General features: G+C 40.2%; 1 protein-coding gene across 3 annotated transcripts in view; it reads left to right on the top strand.

Moving 5' to 3' along the window:
* Window positions 1-248: 248 nt before the first annotated feature.
* Window positions 249-24,641, top strand: part of tmeff2a (transmembrane protein with EGF-like and two follistatin-like domains 2a) — a 135,702-nt gene continuing 111,309 nt past the window's right edge. Inside the window, exons 1-2 of one of the 3 annotated variants that reach the window (XM_039818568.1) lie at window positions 249-1,084; window positions 21,238-21,347. In XM_039818568.1, the coding sequence (XP_039674502.1) occupies window positions 895-1,084; window positions 21,238-21,347 (300 nt within the window). In that variant the 5' untranslated portion in view covers window positions 249-894. The remainder of the gene's footprint in view (window positions 1,085-21,237; window positions 21,348-24,641) is intronic. The other 2 variants (XM_039818567.1, XM_039818566.1) reach the window with 2 other exon arrangements.

The following is a 24,641-nucleotide window of genomic DNA, read 5'->3' as shown; positions in this document are numbered from 1 at the left end:
ACAGTAGAAACCAGCTGCTGGTGTGTGTGTGTGTGTGTGTGTGTGTGTGTGTGTGTGTGTGTGTGTGTGTGTGTGTGCCAGCGTGCGCGTGTGTGTGAGGGAGAGAGAGAGATAGACAGAGGGACAAAGTGAGACAAAGTGAGAGAGACAGAGAGAGCGAGAACAACAGCGAGAGCGAGAGACAGAGAGAGCGAGAACAACAGCGAGAGAGAGAGAGAGAGAGAGAGAGAGAGAGAGAGAGAGAGAGAGAGAGACCAACTCGCTGCGACTCTGAACGCTCCGCACATAGCAAAGCTACAAAGTAAACCGGAGGGACCGCTGCGCTCGTGCAGGAGAGCTGCTCGTCTCACCCGTGGATACTATCACACAACCGCCGTCATCTCCAAACCCTGTCCGTGGGATACCTACCTACCTACCTAATCTGGCTACATCCTCTTGAGTTTTACAGTTGTATTACCTCCTTTTTTTTTATCACCTCCCCCCCCCCCCCTTTTTTTTCCTCTTCTCATCTTTTCTTCTCCCTCTCCTCATCTTTGAGCATCATCCCCTTCTGGCAAGTCGTCTTTGCCTGCCTGGCTAACTTTTCCAGCCTGACTCCATCCCACACAACAACAACCACCACCACCTCCTCCATCGCTCACCAACCCCTCGGCAGTTTCCCACCCTCCAGTCCTCCCTCTTATCGCAGCAGCCTCCCTCCCCTGGATCGGGCGGAACCCATTCGGTCAGTCTACACCGGGGGGGGCACTGCTACATGGGGCGCACGGTCTCGCACGGAAAATGGTCTGCAGTCGGTATCTAGGCGCCCCGCTGAACCTGCAGGGACTGGAGTTGTCGGAACGGAGTGTCTGCGTCTCTTCCCCGCGTCGCGTGTGCTGTCGTGGCCAGTGAGATATGGGTCTCTCCGCGGCGGCGCAGGCACCGCTCGAGGAGCCCCGGCGGCTGCGCCAGTGGAGCGGGACGGCGGGAGGCTGGCTCCGGATCACGCTCGTCTCGTTTCTCGCCACTTTACCTGTGGAGCAGCTGCGCGCCTTCCCTTCCTCCCTCAGCGACTGCCAGACGCCGACCGGCTGGAACTGCTCCGGTGAGTCCTACAGAGCAGGGAGTCAAGAGTTGCAGTCTCGCTCCAGGCTCTTGTTTGTGCTTTATCTAGATGTGCACCCATTGTCCAAGTGAAACACATAGCCCATAGCCCAAGATAGTATAGCTAAACAAGACTATAGACTACAGCAAGACTATAAGCAGCGTTTTAGAGGACCGAATCAAAGTTTAGAAGAGGTCTTAAAACGACTCATTCTTTTTGTTATTGCGGCTTTTATGTGCGTATCCAGACACCATGCCTTGGTACCGTGTTGGTGCTGGTGCTGTGGAGCATATATATAGGCTGCAGTGAACGCAGCAAAAGCCCGCGGGTGATGAGAGGATGCAGAGTTTCTGGGTTCCTTTGATGCGCATTTATAGCCTCGTTGAGTTTGTCTCGGAGCATGACGGCGAGCCAGGCGTTCACCGCCGACCGTGTCAGAATGATCACCTGGCAGGCAAGGGATCAATGATGTCGATCCGAGACGAAGTGAAAAACACCAGCAGTGAGGGTCCTTTTAACGGGGTGTTAGGGGGGGGCAGAGAATGATTGGGGAAGGTTGTCGCGATGTGCGCCACAATAATAATAATAATAGGCTACGAACACTGTTAGTTTATACAGATAGTCGCATGAAGTCTTTATGTGGTCACTGTGTAACTTGAACATACACGGTTCTGTTCAACTCCTGGCTATGTCACACTGATTACAGCTCAGTTCGAGCATCGCACGCTGATTTGAATTCCCCAAATTCAGGAATAAAAAAATCCCACTGGGAAATTATAAATATCGTCAAATTGGCTTATTTTGGCATCCCAAACGTTTCATCACGTGTTACTTTAAATGTAGCCTAAATGTAGTCGCTTACTGTATAGGCCACTGTGCTGTGAACTTGTTTTCTCTCCACGGTGTCCAAAAGCGATAAAAGGAGCGGAGCGGGCTGCAGCGCCTCGCCTCCCTGTGTAAATCAGCCGACTGTGCCGCCATATATTTCCCCTGTCGTCTGTCCAAGTCTGAACCCTTAAAATAGCTCCAAGCCGATTCCACACACTCATGGGCAGTAGCGGTAGGCTTTTGATATTATAGCTCATAACCAGCCACACATCAATATGGATTCATGACTGCCGTTTGCAGCCTAAATACCAGTAGGCTACACTTGGATGTTAATATTAAACACAAGAGGGGCAAACATTTCCCTGATATATATATATATATATTACAAACATCATAGAAAGATTCCATGTGACAGGTCGCCGGCAGGAGATCATAAAACTACTTGCCACATACAAAATCCCCTGTCAGAAGATAGGGATCTCATTTGGATATCAAAGTTGTTAAAATGAATTTGATTATGATAATAGGCTCATTAGGATATGCTTTATTAAAACACAAACCAGACCAAATGGGATTTTTATTATTATTATTATTATCATCATGATTTATGGCATTTGGAAGATTGTCGTCATCTACTTTACACATCCTTGGTATTTCAATTCTTAAAAAAAAATAAAAATAAGAATCTTTAGAGTCTTCTTGGCGTGGTTACTTTGCAGTGGTTCACCCTCTTTACTGAGCGTATGTTTATTAAGATTCTCCAATCGAATAAACTGTGCTCATATGCGTCGTGTTGTATTGGAGGATTATTTTGTGCTGCTGTTGGGTAATGATTTGGTCGTTAATGGCACACATCCTGTCCAAATACACACTTGCCCTCCACCCCACTTCCTGACACGCTCTTATATGCATTTCGAGGCTTTTATCCAACAAGGCTTGAGGAGGCTTAAGTGCATATACAGTACTGACAACAAAGCACACACACACACACACACACACACGCATCCAGCATCAATTAGAATTAATAGGACAGAACAAGTGACACGTGGTCCATCGTGAAAAAGATAAACCCCTTTCAATAATAATAAAAAAAAAACAGACAGTAATTGCACAGGGCTTAATAATCCACTCCTTCCTGCATGTCATGCCCTTTAACAACAACACGAATGTGTGACAGTTTTCAGCCCAGGGAAAATAAGGCAGGCTAAAAAAACTTTTGGAGATGAGCTCAGTGTCACCTCAATGCTAAGACACGAATAATTCTAGGCAGTAGTTTCATGAAAATGGGAATGGGGTACCAGTTGCAGCAGTGCTGCCTTTGAACCAGTGCTGAATGAGATTCTGTTCCATGGAATTAAACAGAGAGGGTGGAAAAGAAACTCGGTTTGACAAAGATTGTCATTCTTTTTGGTTTGCAAATTGTGGATGGCCATGAACAACTGCCATTGAAGGCTTCAACTGAGGCAGAACAGAGGATCCCAAAATGATCTTGACACTAAGTTAATCTTTGTTCTATTGTGTGTGCGGAGATAGACTTGGTCTCGAGATGCCTTTGGTTAACCCAGTGTGTCATTCACACATTGATACATGCAATGTGTGAAGCTGCACTAGGCAGGACTTGTGAAAACACTTATATATCTGAGTCATACATCAGTGAAAGTGTTAACAGAAAAGGTTTGTTTTTTTTGTTTCCATCTCTTTACATGCTGTATGTTTTAGCATATTAATGATGTATGTTTGTGTATGGGAATCTGTAATCTACACATTAGAAGTGCCAAAGTAAGACTTACATGGTGAGTTGTTCAAATTATCTGTAGACTGGAAATGGTTGGAAATTCATTAATTGACCAGTAAGTTATGCTAATTTTCAGGATTTGGAAGTCAAAATTTGATACAAGAAATACTTGCATGGGGAACGTGGCAATAATTCTGACATACTGTAAATCCCTTGTTTAGCCATGTCAGGTTTGTGTTCTCCTTTCGTCTGTTGAGGTCCTCGGGGAATGCACCCTTGAAGGGCACTATATAGGCAGGGTCAACATCTGAGACCTCCATCGTACACAAGAGAGGGCAGAGTGCCGGCAGCGCCACAGAGCAGGACACATCACCACCCAGGAGCTCACATACCTACAACCTCACAAGACCAACAGAATGAACACAGTGCGTTCAGATAACACCCATTTAGCGGACAGGCCTAACATTATTTCTAGAATACAACAACAAAGGGACTATTATAGTAATCAGATTGCTCCGAAAATAAAATGGGAGAGGATAGGGAAATCAACCTACCTGCATGGCTCCAGCAGTGTTTCCACTGCTTTTCTTTGACAGCCTGTCACAATCGGCTGAGCTCAGCATGGCTAAGTTGTGCTTCTGCTGTGCCAGCTTTGCTTCCAGTAGGTCTTTGTTGTGTTGTACCCGCTGGATCATGTCAAGAGTTGAATTCCAGCGCATTGGTACATCCCGGAGTAGGGATTCTTCTGCTTGCCCATGAGAGGCATGCTGAACTTTCTTCTCTGCTGTGTTGGCAGGACTGTGTTTGAAATGTCCAACAACTTTCCGCCACCTGGCTAAAGTACCGACAAACCCACTGTCACAAACGTACAGTGCCTTGCGAAAGTATCGCCCTTCAACTTTTCGACCTTTGCCACATTTCAGGCCTCAAACATAAAGATATAAAACTGTAATTTTTGTGAAGAATCAACAACAAGTGGGACACAATCATGAAGTGGAACGAAATTTATTGGATATTCAAACTTTTAAACAAATAAAACTGAAATATTGTGCAAAATTATTCAGCCCCCTTAAGTTAATACTTTGTAGCCACCTTCTGCTGCGTACAGCTGTAAGCCGCTTGGGGTAGTCTCTACAGTTTTGCACATCGAGACGACATTTTCCCATTCCTCCTTCAAAACAGCTCGAGCTCAGTGAGGTTGATGAGAGCTGTAACAGCAGTAGTTCTTTCCACAATTCTCATTGATTCAGGTTGACTTTGACTTGGCCATTCTAACACCTGGATATGTTTATTTGTAACCAGTCCATTGTAGATTTTGCTTTATTTTGGATCATTGTCTTGTTGGAAACAAATCTCCTGCCCCAGTCTCAGGTCTTTGCAGACTCCATCAGGTTTTCTTCCAGAATGGTCCTGTATTTGGCTCCATCCATCTTCCCATCAATTTTAACCATCTTCCCTGTCCCTGCTGAAGAAAAGCAGGCCCAAACCATGATTGCCACCACCATTTTGACAGTGGGGATGGTGTGTTCAGGGTGATGAGCTGTGTTGCTTTTACCCAAACATAACGTTTTGCATTGTTGCCAAAAGTTCGATTTTGGTTTCATCTGACCACAGCACATTCTTCCACATGTTTGGTGTGTCTCCCAGGTGGCTTTTGGCAACTTTAAACGACATTTTTTGGATATCTTTAAGAAATGGCTTTCTTCTTGCCACTCTTCCATAAAGGCCAGATTTGTGCAGTATACAGATTGTTGTCCTATGGACAGAGTCTCCCACCTCAGCTGTAGATCTCTGCAGTTCATCCAGAGTGATCATGGGCCTCTTGGCTGCATCTCTGATCAGTCTTCTCATTGTATGAGCTGAAAGTTTAGAGGGACGCCGGTCTTCGTAGATTTGTAGTGGTCTGATACTCCTTCCATTTCAATATTATCGCTTGCACAGTGCTCCTTGGGATGTTTAAAGCTTGGGAAATCTTTTTCTATCCAACCGGCTTTAAACTTCCACAACAGTATCTCGGACCTGCCTGGTGTGTTCCTTGTTCTTCATGATGCTCTCTGCGCTTTACACAGACCTCTGAGACTATCACAGAGCAGGTGCATTTATACGGAGACTTGATTACACACAGCTAGATTCTATTTATCATCATTAGTCATTTAGGTCAACATTGGATCATTCAGAGATCCTCACTGAACTTCTGGGAGAGTTTGCTGCACTGAAAGTAAAGGGGCTGAATAATTTTGCACCCACTCTTTTCAGTTTTTATTTGTTAAAAAGGTTTGAAATAGCCAATGAATTTCGTTCCACTTCATAATTGGGACCCACTTGTTGTTGATTCTCTCACAAAAATTACAGTTTATATCTTTATGTTTGAGGCCTGAAATGTGGCAACAACGTTCCACAACGTACAAAGTACCGACAAACCCACTGTCACAAACGTATGTTTGAATGGTGGAGTCCTTTGCTGCAGCGGGCGGAGCGGGGAGAGGTGGCTTCTGGGACTCTAGCCCAATATGTTTTCTCAAAAGCCCTGAATCTTTGAGGGTTTTAAAATAATTTAAACTTTGTGTCAGTTTCCCTCAGTCCCTGACTGGAACGGCAAATCAGTGGAGCAAAAGTTCTATTACTGGGGAAATATCGCCGTTCATTCTGTGAACTCCAGGTTTCAAGATCAGCAATGCTGTTTACGCCAAATTCCTACCTTACTCTTGTTATGTAACGTAACAATAGTAACATCAGACACATTTTGCCTCTCTTTAGGGGGCAGGAGTGAAAATTAGTCATCCTCGACACAGTTGTGTTCTAGTTTCAGAATGTTGGAGACAGTTCGAGAACAATTAGATACAAAATAGGATGCAGGCTCTACAGGATGATTATTTTCCTTGGCAACTATCATGCGTTTCTCAAATGATGTACAGATGTTTGCAGATTTACTGGCATTCGTTTATCAAATATCTTGAAAAATAGTGCATAGCCGTTAAATAGAGCATGCCTCCGAATCCCCTCTCTCCCCACTCCAGGTTTGGACTGAGCCCCGAATGTTTACAACGTCTGGCGCTGCCAATGGTCGTGACTTTGTCCGTTATCTCCCACTCCGTTGACACTTCAGCAAAATGCCTTTCCTCTGTTTTTAACACGCCTAAAGTGAACGAGTGCAGTTGCCATTTGTCATTGATTGTGTGCCGCTACACCGAGGTAGTTATGGTTGCATACTGATGTCCAGTGGTCTCCAGTCAGTAACATACATGTAGCTTGTGTCATCTGCTTTCTTTGCCTTCTCAATGCCATACAATTCATGAATTCTAGTGACAATAGTTCCCCTCGAAGATGTCTTGTATAATGTGTCGCCTGAGGCTATCTGGATAATGTCTTCAACAATGTTGATGGGCCTGCAGTCAACGGCTATTTATTAGCGATTGCATTGGTTAGCTTACTTGATGCGTTTTGGTTGACAGACTTGCCCTTGCTGCACTCTGCCAGTGTAGTTTGGCAAACATTACATTTGTTGGCGCTTTTATCCAAAACAGCTTACAATTGCTATATATATATATATATATATATATATATATATATATATATATATATATATATACATATATCTCAGAGGTCACACACCTCTGGAGTAACTAGGGATTAAGTGTCTTGCTCAGGGACACATTGGTTGATGTATTGCAGTGGGAATTGAACCCAGTTCTCCCACACCAAAGACATGCATCACATCCACTGTGCCATCACCACCCACAAACATGGCTGGATCCTGTGTCAGTGCTAGCATCTTTATTAATATCAGCAAAGTTTTGCTTTGTCTGAAGATAGTACGTCAGGATTATCTATCTATAAATTGCAGCAACGTCTGTCTGTGTGTGTGTTATGTGCATACCTCTCGAACCGTTAGTCCGATGGACTTCAAACTCGACAGGTGTCTTGCTACGGGCACGAGTAAGCGCAGTTGTTTGACGTTGTTTGGATTAGAAATGCAAAAGATATCGTCGGTAAAAGAAGCACACATTGGCTTTTGTCGCTCTAGCCGCTGGCCACTCCCCCGCTCACGCTTCACACTGACTGAGCTCAGCGCAGGACCAGAGACAGAGAGGGTCGAAGAAAGCAGCGGAGCTTTGGCAGCTAAAATGTGACATACACCTCAGACCCACAAAAATGTGCAAAGTGGCACTACTTTGGACTGTCTTTGACTTTGAATAAACAAATGACAATTCCTGAATTTAAGGATGTCTCAGAATCCCACACATGCAAAGCACAACCAGCTACAGACAACAAGTGGCAGACAGAGCGTGATGCCACTTATAGGCAGACTTTCTATCTAATAAAGCGAGACGTATCTGTATGTACAGTACAGGCCAAAAGTTTGGACACACCTTCTCATTCAATGTTTCTTTATTTTCATGACTATTTACATTGTAAATTCTCACTGAAGGCATCAAAACTATGAATGAACACATATGGAATTATGTACTTAACAAAAAAGTGTGAAATAACTGAAAACATGTCTTATATTTTAGATTCTTCAAAGTAGCCACCCTTTGCTTTTTTTGATAACTCTGTAAACCCTTGGTGTTCTCTCAATGAGCTTCATGAGGTAGTCACCTGAAATGGTTTTACTTCAGGGGTGTGCCTTGTCAGGGTTAATTAGTGGAATTATTTCCCTTATTAATAAAAAAGCAAAAGGTGGCTACTTTGAAGAATCTAAAATATAAGACATGTTTTCAGTTATTTCACACTTTTTTGTTAAGTACATAATTCCATATGTGTTCATTCATAGTTTTGATGCCTTCAGTGAGAATCTACAATGTAAATAGTCATGAAAATAAAAAGGAAACGCATTTGAATGAGAAGGTGTGTCCAAACTTTTGGCCTGTACTGTATGTGTGTCCGTGTTTGGGGGGGGAAGGTAACCTGCACATCACACGCAAACGCCTGGGGGGTGTTACAGCCTTTGACTGTTTTCCTGCATTTGTTATGCATTTATGTCTATTAAATTGCTGTGAGCTGGCAGAACATAACGTAATCTCAGAGATTATTCCCTCACAGCGATGTGCAATGCGAGAGCATCTCAGAGTTGAACCGGGCAGACACAGCACCCTGGGTCAGGTTAATTAAGTCTACTGCTAACTTCCAACATATTAACATTACCGTCGCCAAAATAATCAAATCCCCTACTTCACCGTTAACCGTCAAGCCACTAAACCTGTATGGAAATGAATGATCTACTCAAGTGTTAAAGTCGTTAATGATCATACGACACGAGACAACACCGTCTCTACTGTCAATTTCATGTTTATTTAAGAAAAGAATTCAGTGTTTTTATGATAATAACGAGGCAGGGTTTACTTCATAGGCTGTGTACTTGTGTTGCTACATGATCTGGGTGACAAAAGTAATAAATAAATAAACATTTTAGTAAAATTTGACTGAAAGAGACAATAATATTGTCAGTTATTTCTGAGACAATTAATTGTACAGCAACATTTGGAATTGTTACAGGCCTATCGGTTAGTTTGTTTGTCCTTTTAAAACACTAAAGTCACACAATAACACAAACTAACCTTTCACATACTCCTAGCCATTTCATATTTTTCTTATGAAACATATTAATTAGTGTAGCTTTAGGGCATTTTTAAACCAAACAGCCAAATCTTAATAAATAAGCAATGCGGTGGCTGAGGTCTTGTAACGTTAATAATGTATCTACATGGAAAAGTTGGTGCTCCATTCATTTTATTAACTAGTTTCTATACATGTAAATGACCATGGAAAGTCAACTCTTTTCAAACAAATTGGACCATTTCTTTTGTATATCCATCCAGCACAGTTGACCATGTATTCAAAACGTTGTGTAATTATCACAGTCAAACCATTGGTGGCATTGTGCCTGTCATTTTTGGCTTGTATCTCTTTAGATAAATGAGCGAAGTCTGTGTTATCTTTAATAGGTGCACTTGCAGACTTTGGCCAAAAATCAGCTCATGTCTTTTTGCCATTTTATTCATCCATATCAAAAACAAGTTGAAGCTGAGAATATTAATATTCATCTCTTGCTGAATGCCTCCCAAAATACCAGTTTTAATCCGTGCAATTCAGTTTCATTTTCATCAGAATTATAGTTCTTCACAGATTACAGTATTGTAATGGTGGTAGTGTATGAATGTCAACTCCCCGATGTATTTACCCCATGCTATACCTTACAAAATGTCTGTACAGTGACCACAATCCCTCCTTCACTGAACCCCCCCCTCCAGCTCTTGTTTACTCTGATTCTTTGATAGTTGAAAGTGACAGGGATGAGTGCAGAATATGCAAAGCCCCCCTGTAAATCCCATCAAGTGGAGTGAATTACCAGTAGTCTGGAGAGAATTGGCCATCTGCTTCCAAGATTTTTCAACACAGAGGTCAAAAGTGCTCCTCTTGCATGCAGGTCCACACCTCTGAAAGGAAACAGCACCAGGGAACTGAACAAGACATGGCACTGGAGGGGGGGGGGGTGTCTAATCAAAAGGGATCAAAAGTGTCAAATTGGCGACTGGCTGCATCATTGAGCGCGTTTCAGGGATTTAACTGAAAAGGCTTTATTTTCAGACTTGCTGTTAATTAAAGTACCTGTTCTGATTATGATTTTAGTGCTTTGGGTTATTGTGCCTTTTAATAACATAATGAGGGGATGAACTATAATTCTCTCCGTGACAACCATTTGAAAACCTGTTGCAAAGGTAAAGAAAAAAAAAAGACCTGAGAGAGGTCAAGAAAGGATGTCTCAGCACTGTGGTTGTTCAGGCTTCATTAATAATTTAGTCTACTTAATTATTGATCAGAACAATGCTTAAAACAGGGGGGAGGACTCCTGGTTCTTCTTAGTGTTCTGAAACTCCAGGTAGGTAGGTAGGAGGAGATGCATTTGGCTGACAAACTCTCTTTTAGACAAGTAAGTGCTCCGCTTGCCATCTTAATCGTCAGCATATAAACATCACCTTTTCAATATTTGATGTTTGCCAGCTTGTTTTCGTTAATTATTCAGCTCACTGTAATCTCCTCCTGGAACGGCAGGCCAGGAGCAGGAAGTGTAAGTTTTCCCGGCCTCTAACCCATCAACCAGCACGCATTAACATTTTGTAGAAGAAAGAAAAAGATGTCATTCTAATCTGTGTACATGATAAAATAACATATGTATAACAATAATAACGGAGTGTCTATTTGCACCCCCGGTACGAATAGCCTCGGCCACACAGCTGAGCTATTCACACCCTGTGACGTAACAACAAAAACACATTGCTCGCGTGCACCGAAATCATGGCGGATGTTCATCTTCCATGACCGCAGAAACTGGCAAAGTTTTGTCTCTAAAGTTTATAACAATTGAATTTCTAGCAGAAAATGGATACTACAGTTGCGCTTTCTGTCTTCAGTGAAAGCATACAACCGTTAGTTTGTTAGCTAGTACCTATTTTTTGTATACAGTACCGTTACCTAGCAACCGAGGCTTGAAGAAACCAATTAAGTAATAAACAGTTATATAATGTTCTGTAAGAACTGCTAGGTGAGTGGTTAGTGTGCTTACCTTTGGTATGGGAGTTTGGAGTTTGATTCCACTGTGAGGTGATCTTATTTTTTTAATTTTGGATTAGATAATTTGCATGCGGGCCCTGACTTTTTTTTTTTGCAGGGTGGTATGGGAAGACTCATGAATATGCCTGCTCTGGTTGGGTTGGTTAGGTTTAGGCAACAGGAGTGGGATTGGTTATGGTTAGGGTAAGAATGTCAGGGCGATAATATTCCAAAAAGGTGTAATACATGAGTAGTATGGATAACTGTGTGTAACTATATGCCAAGGTACTGTAAATGCACAGGGGTGCAAATAGCATACATTGATATTTGTACCAGATGGGGTATTAATAGAACACATTGCTGTGTGCACAGGCGGGGTACGAATAGCATTCATTTCTAATTGCACCAGGGTACAAATAGCATACAGTGCTAATTGTACCAGGGGTGCAAATAGCCTCACCCTAATAATAATAGTAATAGTAATATATTAAAAGGGATCATACAATGTCAAAAAGTACAAATAACAATAACACCACGCCTCGTACCACCAAGATACACATGCAAACAATGACGGTTGATGAATATCCTGTTATTAATACCACACAATTATTTATCATATGTGATTGCTGTTGCACAGGAATATTTGCTCCTCCCACTGTTTAGATGTTATATCTCGAACCATCACCCTCTCTACAACTGTTCTTTGTAATGTGAACGATGTAGGAATTAGAGTCTGTTCCATTTCTAGAGTCTAGTAAATGTTAAAAAAAAATATATATATATATATATAAATAAAAAATAAAAAAAAAAAAAAAAAAAAAAAAAATATATATATATATATATATATATATATAAAGAGCTGTTTCTTGGTATAATTGATTATTCTGCTGATTACAGAATTTTTACTTTAGGATAGGATAGGGCAGGGTATAGAAGTTTACAAGCCATAATGGCGGGAATTCAGAGAAAAAAAGCTTTTTCTTTTGTGGGAATTTTGGAGTCAGTTTCCCCACAGGTGGCAGTGTGACATGTCAGTTGTCATATATTAAGTTGGTCTTTTTTGCTAGTTATAGTTAGCATTTCACAGTTTTTTTTTTTTAATCACGCTGCCTATCAGGGTATCGATTCCATAGTTTTCCTAACAGGCAAAAACAAACTTGGCTAGCTTCTGTGCCCATTGCTACATCTGAACCATCTTTCTCTTACTCTTTCTATCCCTCGAGGAGAGGCGGTACAAACATAACACTTTTCAGATAAACGTCATTTAAAAAAAACTAAATAAAAACGTCAACGACAGAAACTACGACTTTCTGTTGTGATTAACAACTCACGACGTTGCGCATTGCTACTTTCGACCATGTCGGTCTGAACAAAAGTAGTCTCGCATTGCCAGACCTTCCTCCACCGCGCTGCGGAGGAGGGTCTGGCTAGTCCACACAGCATTCCGTGATGGGAGAAAAACGTGCTCTGGTTTATTGGCATTTCTTTAAACCAATCACAATCGTCTTGAGCGGCGCTAAGTGCCCGACGCATGGCCCCGACAGAGCCACGGTGCCTCTGCAAAATAGCCTTGTGAAGGAACTTGTTTTGGTGGAACATGTGTACGTTCAAAAGTAGTTTTAGTCGTGCAACAGAAAACTCCGATTGGACAGATAGTCTAGCTATCTGTCTGGATTTACCCTGCAGAGATCTGAGGAGCAGTTAACCATAGTCCTTACAAATCCACCAAAGTTTAAAAAGCCTACACAAAGAAAGAGGAAGGTAACGGACATCTGGCACCTGAACAATCCCAGAAATGAAAGGTCATGGATATACTAGGATATGCTAGAAGGAAAGTAACACACGGTTGGGTCAAAAGTAACACAATGGTATAAACTTGAATTGTTGATATTATTCTTATTCTTATTATTCTTGTCTGACAATGTCATTGTTAATTGGTAATTGCCAAAATATTTAATGCAAAAAAATAAAATTATTTTTTAAAATTATTTTTTTAAATTAAAATAATTTTTAAAAAAAAAAAAAAAAAAAAATAAAAAAAAAAAAAAAAAAAAAAAAAAAAAAAAAAAAAAAAAACAAAAAAAATAAAAAAAAAAAAAAAATTTATTTTTTTTTTATTTAAAAAAAAAATTTTTTGTTTATTCATTATCACAGTTGTGGCAGGTGGAGTGCTCTGCTCCCTCAGAGCCCGCCTCAGAAGAGACACCGCACCCACACTTGTCCAGTCAAAATATGAATACGAAATATGACATACACATGGCATAATGAATGCTGTAACACGCACAGTGTGACTGAATTAGCGTTGGGGGAAAAAGAAGCACTTACTGTGGAGGGACGAAAGAAACATCTGTTAAACATCTTTCGACCCGACAGCTAAACCTCAATTGCTGAACAACTCTGACACGGCAAACTTCAGGATGGGTTATAGTACTAAATAATCAATAATAATAATCAGTCAGGATCTGCCGAATGAAACAAGTAACTATGAAACTATATTGACTATAGAACTATGAAAACAGTAAACACAACTTGTCATTAAAAAAAAGAAAGAAAAAAAGACAGCTTGTCTGTAACATGATTCAAAACAGCTTTCTGGGTAAAACGCCACAAAAGTTTAACGTAGGCCTATCCACGAGATATTTCGAGGTTCTGGTAGGTGTTGCGCACTGTGTGTGCTGACATAGGCATGTCAGACTCGAAGGGGCTTGAAGAAAATGGCTGCTTTACTTTTGTCCGATGTTACTTTCATCCCGCATTACTTTCGTCCCGCGTTACCTTCGTCCCGCGTTACCTTCGTCCCGCGTTACCTTCGTCCCGCGTTACCTTCATAGCGGCTCTCCTCTAACCGTTACAGTAGCGAATGACGGACACTCACCCAGACACCTGCCTACATGTCCACTGGTTCTTCTCACACTACAGCTCAACCCCGTCCCTTTACAACCTAGAAGACTCATAAGACTCTGGTCCGTCATGTGCGTATGGTAGGGCTGGGCAATATATCGATATTTTATGATGCCAACCAAAAAGCTGCTCTTTCAGCCCCCTGATTTTGAATCATTGTTTAGTATTTAACAATTATGACAGTGCTGCAGTATTTCACATCAAATTAAATGATTGAATACAGATTAATTATTAAGACTTACTTATCAAGACTTCTTTGATATTCAGTTCTTCCAAAACTCCCAGATAATGGCAGTTATGGTTGATTTATGTCAGTGGGTGATTATATGTCTGCATATTGGAAATGCTCATATTTAAAGATCATTCTTATCATACCAATGTTGTTTAGTCATGATTTAAAGTTTAGGATATTTAAGCCCAAATGTTGGAAGGAAAGAAGAAAGTGTTTTGCAATGTTTACTGTCACTTGTGTGATTTCTTTTTCTTTTACTACACAATCCTCTATTATTTCAGGGTCTTTAGACAGGCACTCTATAGTTGTCAGAACTGACTTCCAGCTCAGAAATGGATTCCAGACAGAACAACAGTAAATGCTTTAGTTTGTTAAATGGTGCACATGTGGATGTTACACTCTAAAAACTCAATGGGTGCTCAGAGCTGTCAGGCTAAAGAAATTGTTTTTTTGTTTTTTTACAACAAATCATGTTAAAAGTGATGTTGATGTTTTCCAAATGCATGCACTCAGATTGCAAAATTGGTAAAAGACAATGTCCCTTAGATGATGAAAACTAACTTGCATGGCAGGGTGATTGCGTGTCATTTATTACAGTGACAGAACATTGCATTCCCTAAGCCCTTAACTGACAAATAGGAGAAATTGCCTCTCAGGTTGTACCAGTACTGTAAATCTATATTTGTGCTCGCTTTAAAGCAATCATTGTCATATAACTAATTGAGATATGTACTGAGTTTTCTTAGAAGCTGAAACCCTGTTGGCCCTGATGTTTCTGAGAGGTGCTCATCTGGGACATTAATTCTGTTATTTGTTGCATTTGTTTCATTCAGAAGCTTGACGTCCATAACAAAAGGGGATACATCACTTGCGTACCTGTAAACAGTTTACAGAAACAATCATTTTTGTTATTCTAGTGGACAGTAGACAAATGTTCTTTTATTTTATCTATACGCCTTGATTGCACTGTTCGGGAATGTTTTTTTATTTTGTTTTTATTTTTTTTAACAACTAATACACAGTTCTACTTGGTTACTCCTGAAGATGTCCAAGCTCCACATCTGTTTCTTGGTAAAGAAGACAGTTTAATGGCATGAGGAGGTAGCCTGGCTCCGCCCTCCTATGTACTTCCGCTCAATTTTCATTTTCCTTCAGTACTCCGTCTGGGTTTTGCGGTATATTCTCGGGTTTTCTCCAGCCAAATATTTGGCGGTCCAATCAGCGAACAGAGGGCGTGGCTGAGAACGATGACGTTGAGGTCGTGCGCTAGTTTGAGTTGTAGTTCCGTAATGGCGGCGGAGAAAGATGCGAGTGAAGCCATTCGGTCCGTTGTGGCAACGCTGCCGAATATCCAGAAGTTAAAGCCCGAGCAAGAACAGTCTTTGCTGAGTTTTTTTGGTGGCCGTGATGTTGTGGCCCTCCTTCCCACGGGGTTCAGGAAAAGTTTGATTTTCCAGCTCGCTCCGTTAGCGGTGAATGAGTTGGCTAAGGCTAACGCTAGCGATGCTAAGCCGATAGTTTTTGTTGACATGCTGTACGACATTCTTCTTTATTCCTGTCTCATTTAGAAACAATTGCTTGTTGTTTTGGTTTTCCATAATTTGCTGTCCAGAAAACCTTTAAAAAAAAAAAAAGACTATCAAACTAGCAAATTAGTAGCTTGGAGTGATTTCACACACAAAAAAAACACATTTCCCATCTTACAAAGAGTTCACCAGCTGGTGTGAAAAGGATCTGATATTTTCCAATCATTTATATACACCTGGCCAGTAGTATGATTGTCATCATAACAGTGCCTCTCTCCTGTGTGTATCGCCATGCCAGTTGCCTGGGTGCCAATTTATTTTGTGGCTATCCAGATTGCCTGGTATGGCCCTCTTTGGGCTGAGGGCTTTGTTCCATCCATGCACTCCAAGCGTCGAGACCTCTCATGTCACTGTTCTTGGCTCGATGATTGTATATTTGCACAGAGAGCTCGCACTTTATGGTCGTTCAGGACTCTGGCAAATAGCAGGTTCGTTTTGACATTGGGCCTCTTTTCCATGGGGTTTTATTGTCTGATAGGTTGTTCCATGCCAAGGAGGGCTTTTAGAAGTGGAGAGGGGCATCGGTTACTGAAGGTGCTAAGTCTAAATGTCCATTATCTATCTGTCTGTGAAAATCGCATTGTAAATGGTAAGGAGTCCAAATCTGAGGACATTGAGAATATATATATACATACACAGTACAGGCCAAAAGTTTGGACACACCTTCTCATTCAATGTGTTTCTTTATTTTCATGACTATTTACATTGTTACTTTTTTTGATAACTCTGCAAACCCTTGGTGTTCTCTCAATGAGCTTCATGAGGTAGTCACCTGAAATGGTTTTACCTTCACAGGTGTGCTTTGTCAGGGTTAATTAGTGGAATTGTTTCCCTTATTAATAAAAAAAGCAAAGGGTGGCTACTTTGAAGAATCTAAAATATAAGACATGTTTTCAGTTATTTCACACTTTTTTGTTAAGTACATAATTCCATATGTGTTCATTCATAGTTTTGATGCCTTCAGTGAGAATCTACAATGTAAATAGTCAGGAAAATAAAAAGGAAACGCATTGAATGAGAAGGTGTGTCCAAACTTTTGGCCTGTACTGTATATTCTTTTTTTTTCATTTTTTTTTTTTTGTGCCTTTTCTACCAGGGCAGTGGGGTTCATTTTGAGTTTCATTAAACTTTTTATTTGACGAGAATTAAAACTGCTGAAGATTAAAACTATAAAGGTGGTTTCAAAGTGCTCTTTTCTGATGATCTGGAAGTTACCGTCACTCATACAGTAAAACTTGTACGTTTCTTTTTAGTTGTTTTATGCATCCGCACTGGCGATAGCCGCGCCCGGAGGCATTATGTTTTCGGGTTGTCCGTCTGGCCATCCGTTCCATTCTCGTGAACACGATATCTCGGGAATGGCTTTATTGGAATTTCTTCAAATGTGACACAAATGTCCACTTGGACTCAAGGATGAACTGATAAGATTTTAGTAGTCACCTCACATAACACATTTTTGGTCATAGCTCTAGAACTCATACAGATATGACAACATTTCACACAAATGTCTTATAGATTAAAAATAAGAAAACAATGACATTTTATATCCCAAAGGTGGAAGGTCAACTTCACAGTGACATAATGTTCAGGAAAAAACCCTTTTCTGGCCATTATTCAACGCCATAACTCAGGAACAGAAGGGGAGACATTTGGTCGGATACTGAATTGGTGACACTAATGTGGTAAACTGTGGTAAACTGCAAATTGATTGGTTAACAGAGGCATGCACCTGCGAGGCGGTAATTGTAGTTTATTGTGTTTTTGCTGATCTAGATTGGATGGTGGCTGTTATTTGAATGAAACTACCTGAATGACGTCAAAAACCTTGGCCAAGTATGACATGAAACACACAGTAGAGCTACATGCTGGGTAGGGCTGCACAACTAAACGCAATGTTATCGAAATCGCAATGTGGACTAGTGCACTATCCAAATCACAGGGGGGCGCAATATTTATTAAAGGCAAAATATGTATTGTGGTGCTGCAGAGACGTCCCGGCCTACAAATCCTGTCCTACAGACTAAAGAAAAAAATCTTTGTTTGGTACAGATCCTTGCAGAAAAAAAAAAATCACACTATAATCATTTTATTTTTTTCTTTAATTAAAAGAAAATTAATTTTGAAAACTAGAACAATTAAACAAAAATGGCCATTCCCTCCAATATCGTGAATTCAATTCAATTTTATTTATAGTATCAGATCATAATAAGAGTTATCGTGAGACACTTTACAGATAGAGTAGGTCTAGACCACACTCTATAATTTACAAAGCCCCAACAATTCCAATAATTCCCCCAAGAGCAAGCATTAGCAGAATCATGTCACAATCACAGTATCAGTCAAAATAATCACAATTAGATATTTTCCTCATATCGTGCAAACCTAATGCTGGGCTAGTGGGTAGCACAGTGAGAGTGTAACATTGTAAGAAAGCATGCTGAGGCGTCTTTGAGCCTGACAGTGACATGGTAGCAGCTGCAGGAGAGCTGTTAGCAAGCTGAACTTGACATTTGTGCTCCATATAGAGGACGGCGTGCCAACAGAGAATACCTGTTGGAGATCAGTTTAGCACTCAATTAGGAGTTTTTTGTTTATACTGGTTAAATAAAGTTAATGAAAATAATCTGACATTTAATTCTATTACTTTTAAGAGATGTCTGTGCCTCAACACTTTTAATTCATATCCACTTGATCAGAGTCACCTAGGTAAAATACTTTGCAGTGGCGGAAGAAGTATTCAGATCCTTTACTTAAGTAAAAGTACTAACACCACACTGTAAAAATACAAGTAAAAGTCCTGCATTGAAAATGTTACTTAAGTAAAAGTATGTAAGTATCATCAGGAAAATGTACTTAAAGTATTAAAAGTAGAAGTACTAAATGCAGAAAAAATATAAACTGGAAACGATCCAAACAGTTCTGTGTGTTTAATGGTTTAATCATTTCAGCTGGACTTGTAGGCCATTATATTGTTGGGTAGTTTAATTTATAATAAATCATATTTATAAACTGTGTTTTGTGTGCAAAAATCTTAATTTATAAAGTAACTAAAGCTGTTATAGATGAATGTAGTGGAATAAAAAGTGCAATATTTCTCTCTGAAATGTAGTGGAGTAGAAGTAGAAAGTGGCATGAAAAGAAAAGACTCAAGTCACGTACAAGTACCTCAAATTTGTACTTAAGGAAATATATTAAGTTACATTCCACCACTGATACTTTGCATGCCTAGCTTTAAGCAATTTTCCATAAGGCTACAAAGCATGAACTGAGACAAATAAAGGGAAAAAAACACACATTGCTCATCTTTGAACATCAAAGATAAGTATCTTTCCTCACTCTAAATTCCAAATATACCACGCATTCCAGACTTCAGGCTCTTCTTCAATTACAATATTTGTCATATTTAATGCTTAATGAAACATGATATAAATGTTTAAAACTACCAAGCCGTAATGCAGCCGGAAAGCCACACTTTAAGTAAAATTCTATCTTAGGTTTTACTTAATTACCTTAAACCAGCACACACAATAACAAATAAGGTGCCACATCCAGTTATCTTATCAGTTTCTACAGTTCTGTTTTTTTTTTTGCTGCAGTGGCCCTGTTGCTCTTTATTTGCGAGCATGGTTAGAAGACACCTTTGTAACTTCTTCAGAAACTGAGATTCAAAGAAGTATTTGCATATTTGTGCCAGCAACGTCATGCTTTGAAAGAAACACACGTGCCATGGGCTTTAGTTAAATTGTGTCAGTGTAAGACATGTAGCCACGTTTAATCTTTAATCTGTTTATTTGCCCTGCGTGTAAAGACTAGAGCTTGACCGATGGACTATAAAAGGCCAACAGCAATATTCACGCTTGAGTGTAAAAGTGTGATAAGTACATGTCCTATATGTCTTTGTCATTAACATATTCACAAAGAGTTTTGGCAAGGATCCTTCAAATGAGACGAATTGAACTGAATTGAATTATACAACAAAAATATGTTAAAAAAAAATCAGGGTTAACTAAAAACAGCAAAGCAGCCTATTATTCATGAATATACTGTAATTCTGTTTGGCATATCTGTGATAAGCCTATATAACTGGTATATCAGTCAGGCTCTAGTGTCTCTTAAAGCTGATGTAGCAGATTTTACAGATGCATAATAATGACTTTTACACTAAGCCCTGCAAATACATAAGCAGTCAAAACAAACTGAGAATCAGAAGAAAAAAAAGTGGCTTCCATTACTACACAACATCCCAAAACAGGGTGCAATTCAATTAGTAATGCATCATCAAAATAAGCACAGAGTATGTTTTCTTCATTGGATTCCATCAAGTCATAGGGTTTGATAAAAAAATGTATGCTGCTGGAAATGTGGCCTGTGTCAGTAACTTTAGTATCGTATCATAATGAGTTTAACTGTTTCCCCAGTCATTTGAATTTACATCTACAGCAAACAGGGAATAAAACATCACCTTTGCTTCTTTTACCTTGACATTAAGGAGTTTATACTGTAGGATAAATAGGCCCTTACATGGATCATTGATAATGCTTTCATAACTATAATGTCCAGCTCTATCATGTCAGCTGGAATTCTGTCGAAATTTGCTGTAGACATATGTACTTTGAAATGCAAAAGCCCTGCATGTACATAGGGTTGCTTTTTGTAAGCAATCAGTTCAGGTAGAATAATAGCCCCGAGCTCAGTCTAGTCTCATGCCCATGTGACTCTTTGATTTGATTCAGGATGCTTTGTTGGAGTCATTTGAGATCCCTAACGCAGCCTGAATCGGATCATATCCCACGTTTGCTTCTCCAGGACAACGCCCCAGAGTCAGCCTCCTTGTACACAAACAAATAGCACAGGAAAAACCGGAACAAATTAGTAGAGAAACACGGTGGATGCAGATGCTTCCATACAGGTCACAACATGATTTGAATCATATTCTATGGCCTCTACAGTCACCAGATGTCTCCTCTATTAAACACCTATGGGAGTCTGTGGACCGACGTATTCAACAGCGCTGTCTACCACAATCACCAAAACATGATGAATGAAAATGAAGAAATATCTTTTGTTCATCCCTCCAGAGACATGTGTTTTTTAAATGTATTTCATCATTCTGGCAGCTAAGGACAAGCATGTGTACTAGTATTGTCTTTTTTTTAAAGTGCACAGTATATGATCTAAGAGTGCTTTGTGCTGTGGGAGCCGTGACTAATGGTACCCACTCGTTACGGACGACCCTGGACGGGGGCTCAGGTTAGGGTTGCTTGAGGGCTGAACAGAGAAACATTTAGTCACCAGTCTCTTGTTGGCTTTGGTCCTCCAGGTTTTGATGACCGGGACACGGACCTGTTCTTGTGCGACACCAACGCCTGCAAGTTCGATGGGGAGTGTCTAAGAATTGGAAACATGGTGAAGTGCATTTGTGACTTTAAGGTAAGACCTGTTTCTGTTTTAAATTCTTTTAAGGTGTATTTGGTGCCAACTGTGCATGAAAGCCTTTGACGAACAGAGATTGTCCAATCATAGCTTAGCAACTAACGAACTAGTTAGGGCAGGCCTGTCACGCTTTGGATTTCTCTGTTGAGGTAGCGTGTATGGAGCTGTAGTAAGAGCAATACTTTGCTTTTAGTTGAGAGTTTGAAGGGTGGTGTCTTTTTTAAAGCCACTCTAATACCAAAAACACAAGCAAAAGTGCAAGGAATGGGTTGAACAGGGTTTTTATCTGCTCCAACGTGAGATGCAATCGTTAGCATGATTAGCTTACTACCTACACTGCCGTGCAAAGCGAAAAGACCGTAACTCAATTATGGTCGAAAATGAGTTATTGTCATTTTTGGAATATTAAAGATCTGCTTTATCATGTGAACAAATATCTTGAGTCAATTTTATTGTTTTGGGGAGAAAATTATGTGTTGTCTTTGCCGTAACTTCAAAAGCCGTAGAGAAGCCAAGGCAGAATACCGTAACATAACATCAGTTACGGTTCTTTGTCTTAGTTTCATGGTACTTCAAGGTACTCTGTAAATGCGATGCTCGCACTGCGCACGCACGCACGCACGCACAGCAGAGGACGACGCTGACGCGCAGCACATGTACCTGACTGGGAAAAATATTGCTACGCTCGTTACTGTAAGTAGGCTACAATAAAACCTAAAAGTAAATACGTATCAATACCCACTCACCTGTCTACAGGCATACACGTGTAGGAAGCGATATATTTAAATCTCTGTCTGGGCGCAGTCCACTCTCCACGCGCTGTTTACACAAACACAGCTATTCTCTACTCTAAATAGCGAATTTTAACAAAGAAGCTAAAATAAAAGCTGTCGGTTTGTAGTCTAACTGTTTCTTAGTTTGCCACAAATCTTGAAATGTGGACAAATTCTTGTGAAGTTAACTGCTGGCTAAACTAACCATGCTCTCTGCAGAGCATCTATGAAAGTATTATAAGATCAAAACAAACCAACGTGGCTACTTAATATGCACGTGAATGACGGCATCTTTATGTTCATGTCTTCATTCTTGCAATGAGTCTAAATTAGTACCTCATATCCAAACGAAGAACATGCTTTATATGCATTAAAACATCAAAACACTCATGCTTAATTCTGATGTCTGTCAGAGTGTGTGAATCAATCATGTGACTGCCTGTTTATGAAATACAGAAAAAAAGTATTGATATATCATTTTCATATGATGTTGATAAATGTGAAGCCATTTTTATCATAGTGAGTGCAATAGGATTAATATTGCTTACATTTTAAGTAAAATTTATCATTGTTATCATAACATTGTGCTATAAAATAGAAGTTAAGGTCTTTTGCCTTGGTATGACCGATTGTCATTTTGTGGGCAATGCTAAGGCAGAATACAGTAACTTCCGACAAAGGGTCAAAGGTCAAATTTGAGTTCAAATTTTTTTGTAGATAAGATTAACACAGGTCTACACTACAAAATGTGAAAATTACAATATTATACCTATAACTCAATTGTCAGGACATTAAGATAACTTTAAAGTCATTTTTCTCAGTTTCACACTCTGGCGAGTTAAGGTCTTTTGCCTTTGTAGGGCAGTACAGTAGTAACCAAATGTAACTTTCAAGGCCATTTCATAAATAGCTTTGTTTATGGGGTTACATTTCATGAAACAAAAGCCCTGTTTATGACTAGCACATCCACTCAGTAGTAATTCTCCACTGTGTGGAATCCACCCCTTGGTGCTATCAGAGCGTAGGCTAATGTTAGCAACTTTGTATTATGCTCTATTGGATTAGCAACCATAGCCAATGTCACCAGACTTAGTGTTAGATTTGTCAAACACAGTGGTTAGCCGTAACCTAAAAAAAACTTTTCTCTTGTGTTGAATGTAAAAACATTCACAAGTGAACAAGTGAACCGAAGACAGCGTTTTGAACCAATCCATGGAGCTAACGTTAGCCTAATTAGGTAGCCAGCTACAGCTGGTCAAATCTGCCAGTGACAGTTTCAAATGAGCAATTTCAGCCGACAAAATTGACAGTCGCTGGCTTAAAATGTAACGCCTGCTTTGTTGGTTTCCAAAAATTGTAACTGCGGGCGAAAAGGCTTAGTCAACGGTCAGTCAATCCAGGTAGGGCTGACAAGTATTTATTAGTAAAAGTATTTAGTCAAGATTTTGGTCAAGACGTTCAATCACCTTTTTTGTAGTCTAAAAAAGACCAATAGTAGAAATGAATAAATGGTTGCATGGTACAGTACATCACCAGCAGAGAAGAGGCATAAAAGAACGGAAGCTTAGATAAGCATGTCCTAGAATTCTTAATAGGAAGATTTAGCTGGGTCTACTTTAAACTATTCAGATGTCCAGTGCTCACATAGTGTGATTCACAGAACTTAGAAGTGCTATTGAAGAAGAAAAAAAAAACTGGCCGTAGATCTAGAAGACTTCGCCAGCCAACGAATATGTTAACAAAAAACACGTTACTGGAAACATATGTTGTGTTGAAAGGTAATATATTATTAAAGTGAAACAATATTTTAAAGAATTATATTTATAACCAACTGGATCGAAGTCCATTGTCTAGATTGGACATTAGCCCCGAGGAGAGGTGGTTTATGGCTCCCAGTGAAAGCCCATGTCACTATTCTGGACCACCAATACACATTCATAAACAAGACTGCCACTAATGAAACCAAAGACTCAAAGGCCCTCGTTAATGTTAAATCTGGGAAGTTATGCTGTTCTTGATAATGACTCATACTTATCTTTACGACCAGACCTATAATAAAAAAAAAGGAGCAAATCAGTCATCCCAGTATTGATTTTGGTATAACGTTTGCAAGCTTTGCCGACTAATATGCCATGCAGATCCCTGGATAAATGAAGCCACTGAGATCTGAAGACGTAGCATGTGTTCTCATCTGTCGCTTTTATCAGCACGTCATCAGCGCAGCCAGGCACTAGGCAGGCTGACACTCGATTGGTCACCAGCTTTTATCTCAATTTCGTACTTCCCTGGGAGCAAACGTTAACAGAGGCCTGTAGATAAATGACATTACAGCTCCATTCCTCTTCAGGAGATCTCACACTGATACTACCGTCGCTGTGCGCTGAGGCGCTCTCGGTGCTCTCAGAAAGGAGCAGGTCATACCACAATTTCTGGCGTAATACCACGGGTCTGAGGTCAAATCATCTATGCATCTTCTGTGCGTTCGTGTGGAAGGTTCCTGATGCTAGCGTCGTTTCAT

The sequence above is a fragment of the Perca fluviatilis genome, chromosome 12 (genome assembly GCF_010015445.1).
Source record: "Perca fluviatilis chromosome 12, GENO_Pfluv_1.0, whole genome shotgun sequence".
In the NCBI taxonomy this organism is placed as follows: Eukaryota; Metazoa; Chordata; class Actinopteri; order Perciformes; family Percidae; genus Perca; species Perca fluviatilis.
Note: the sequence above shows the minus strand (reverse complement) of the source record. Positions and strands in the feature narration are given on the sequence as shown.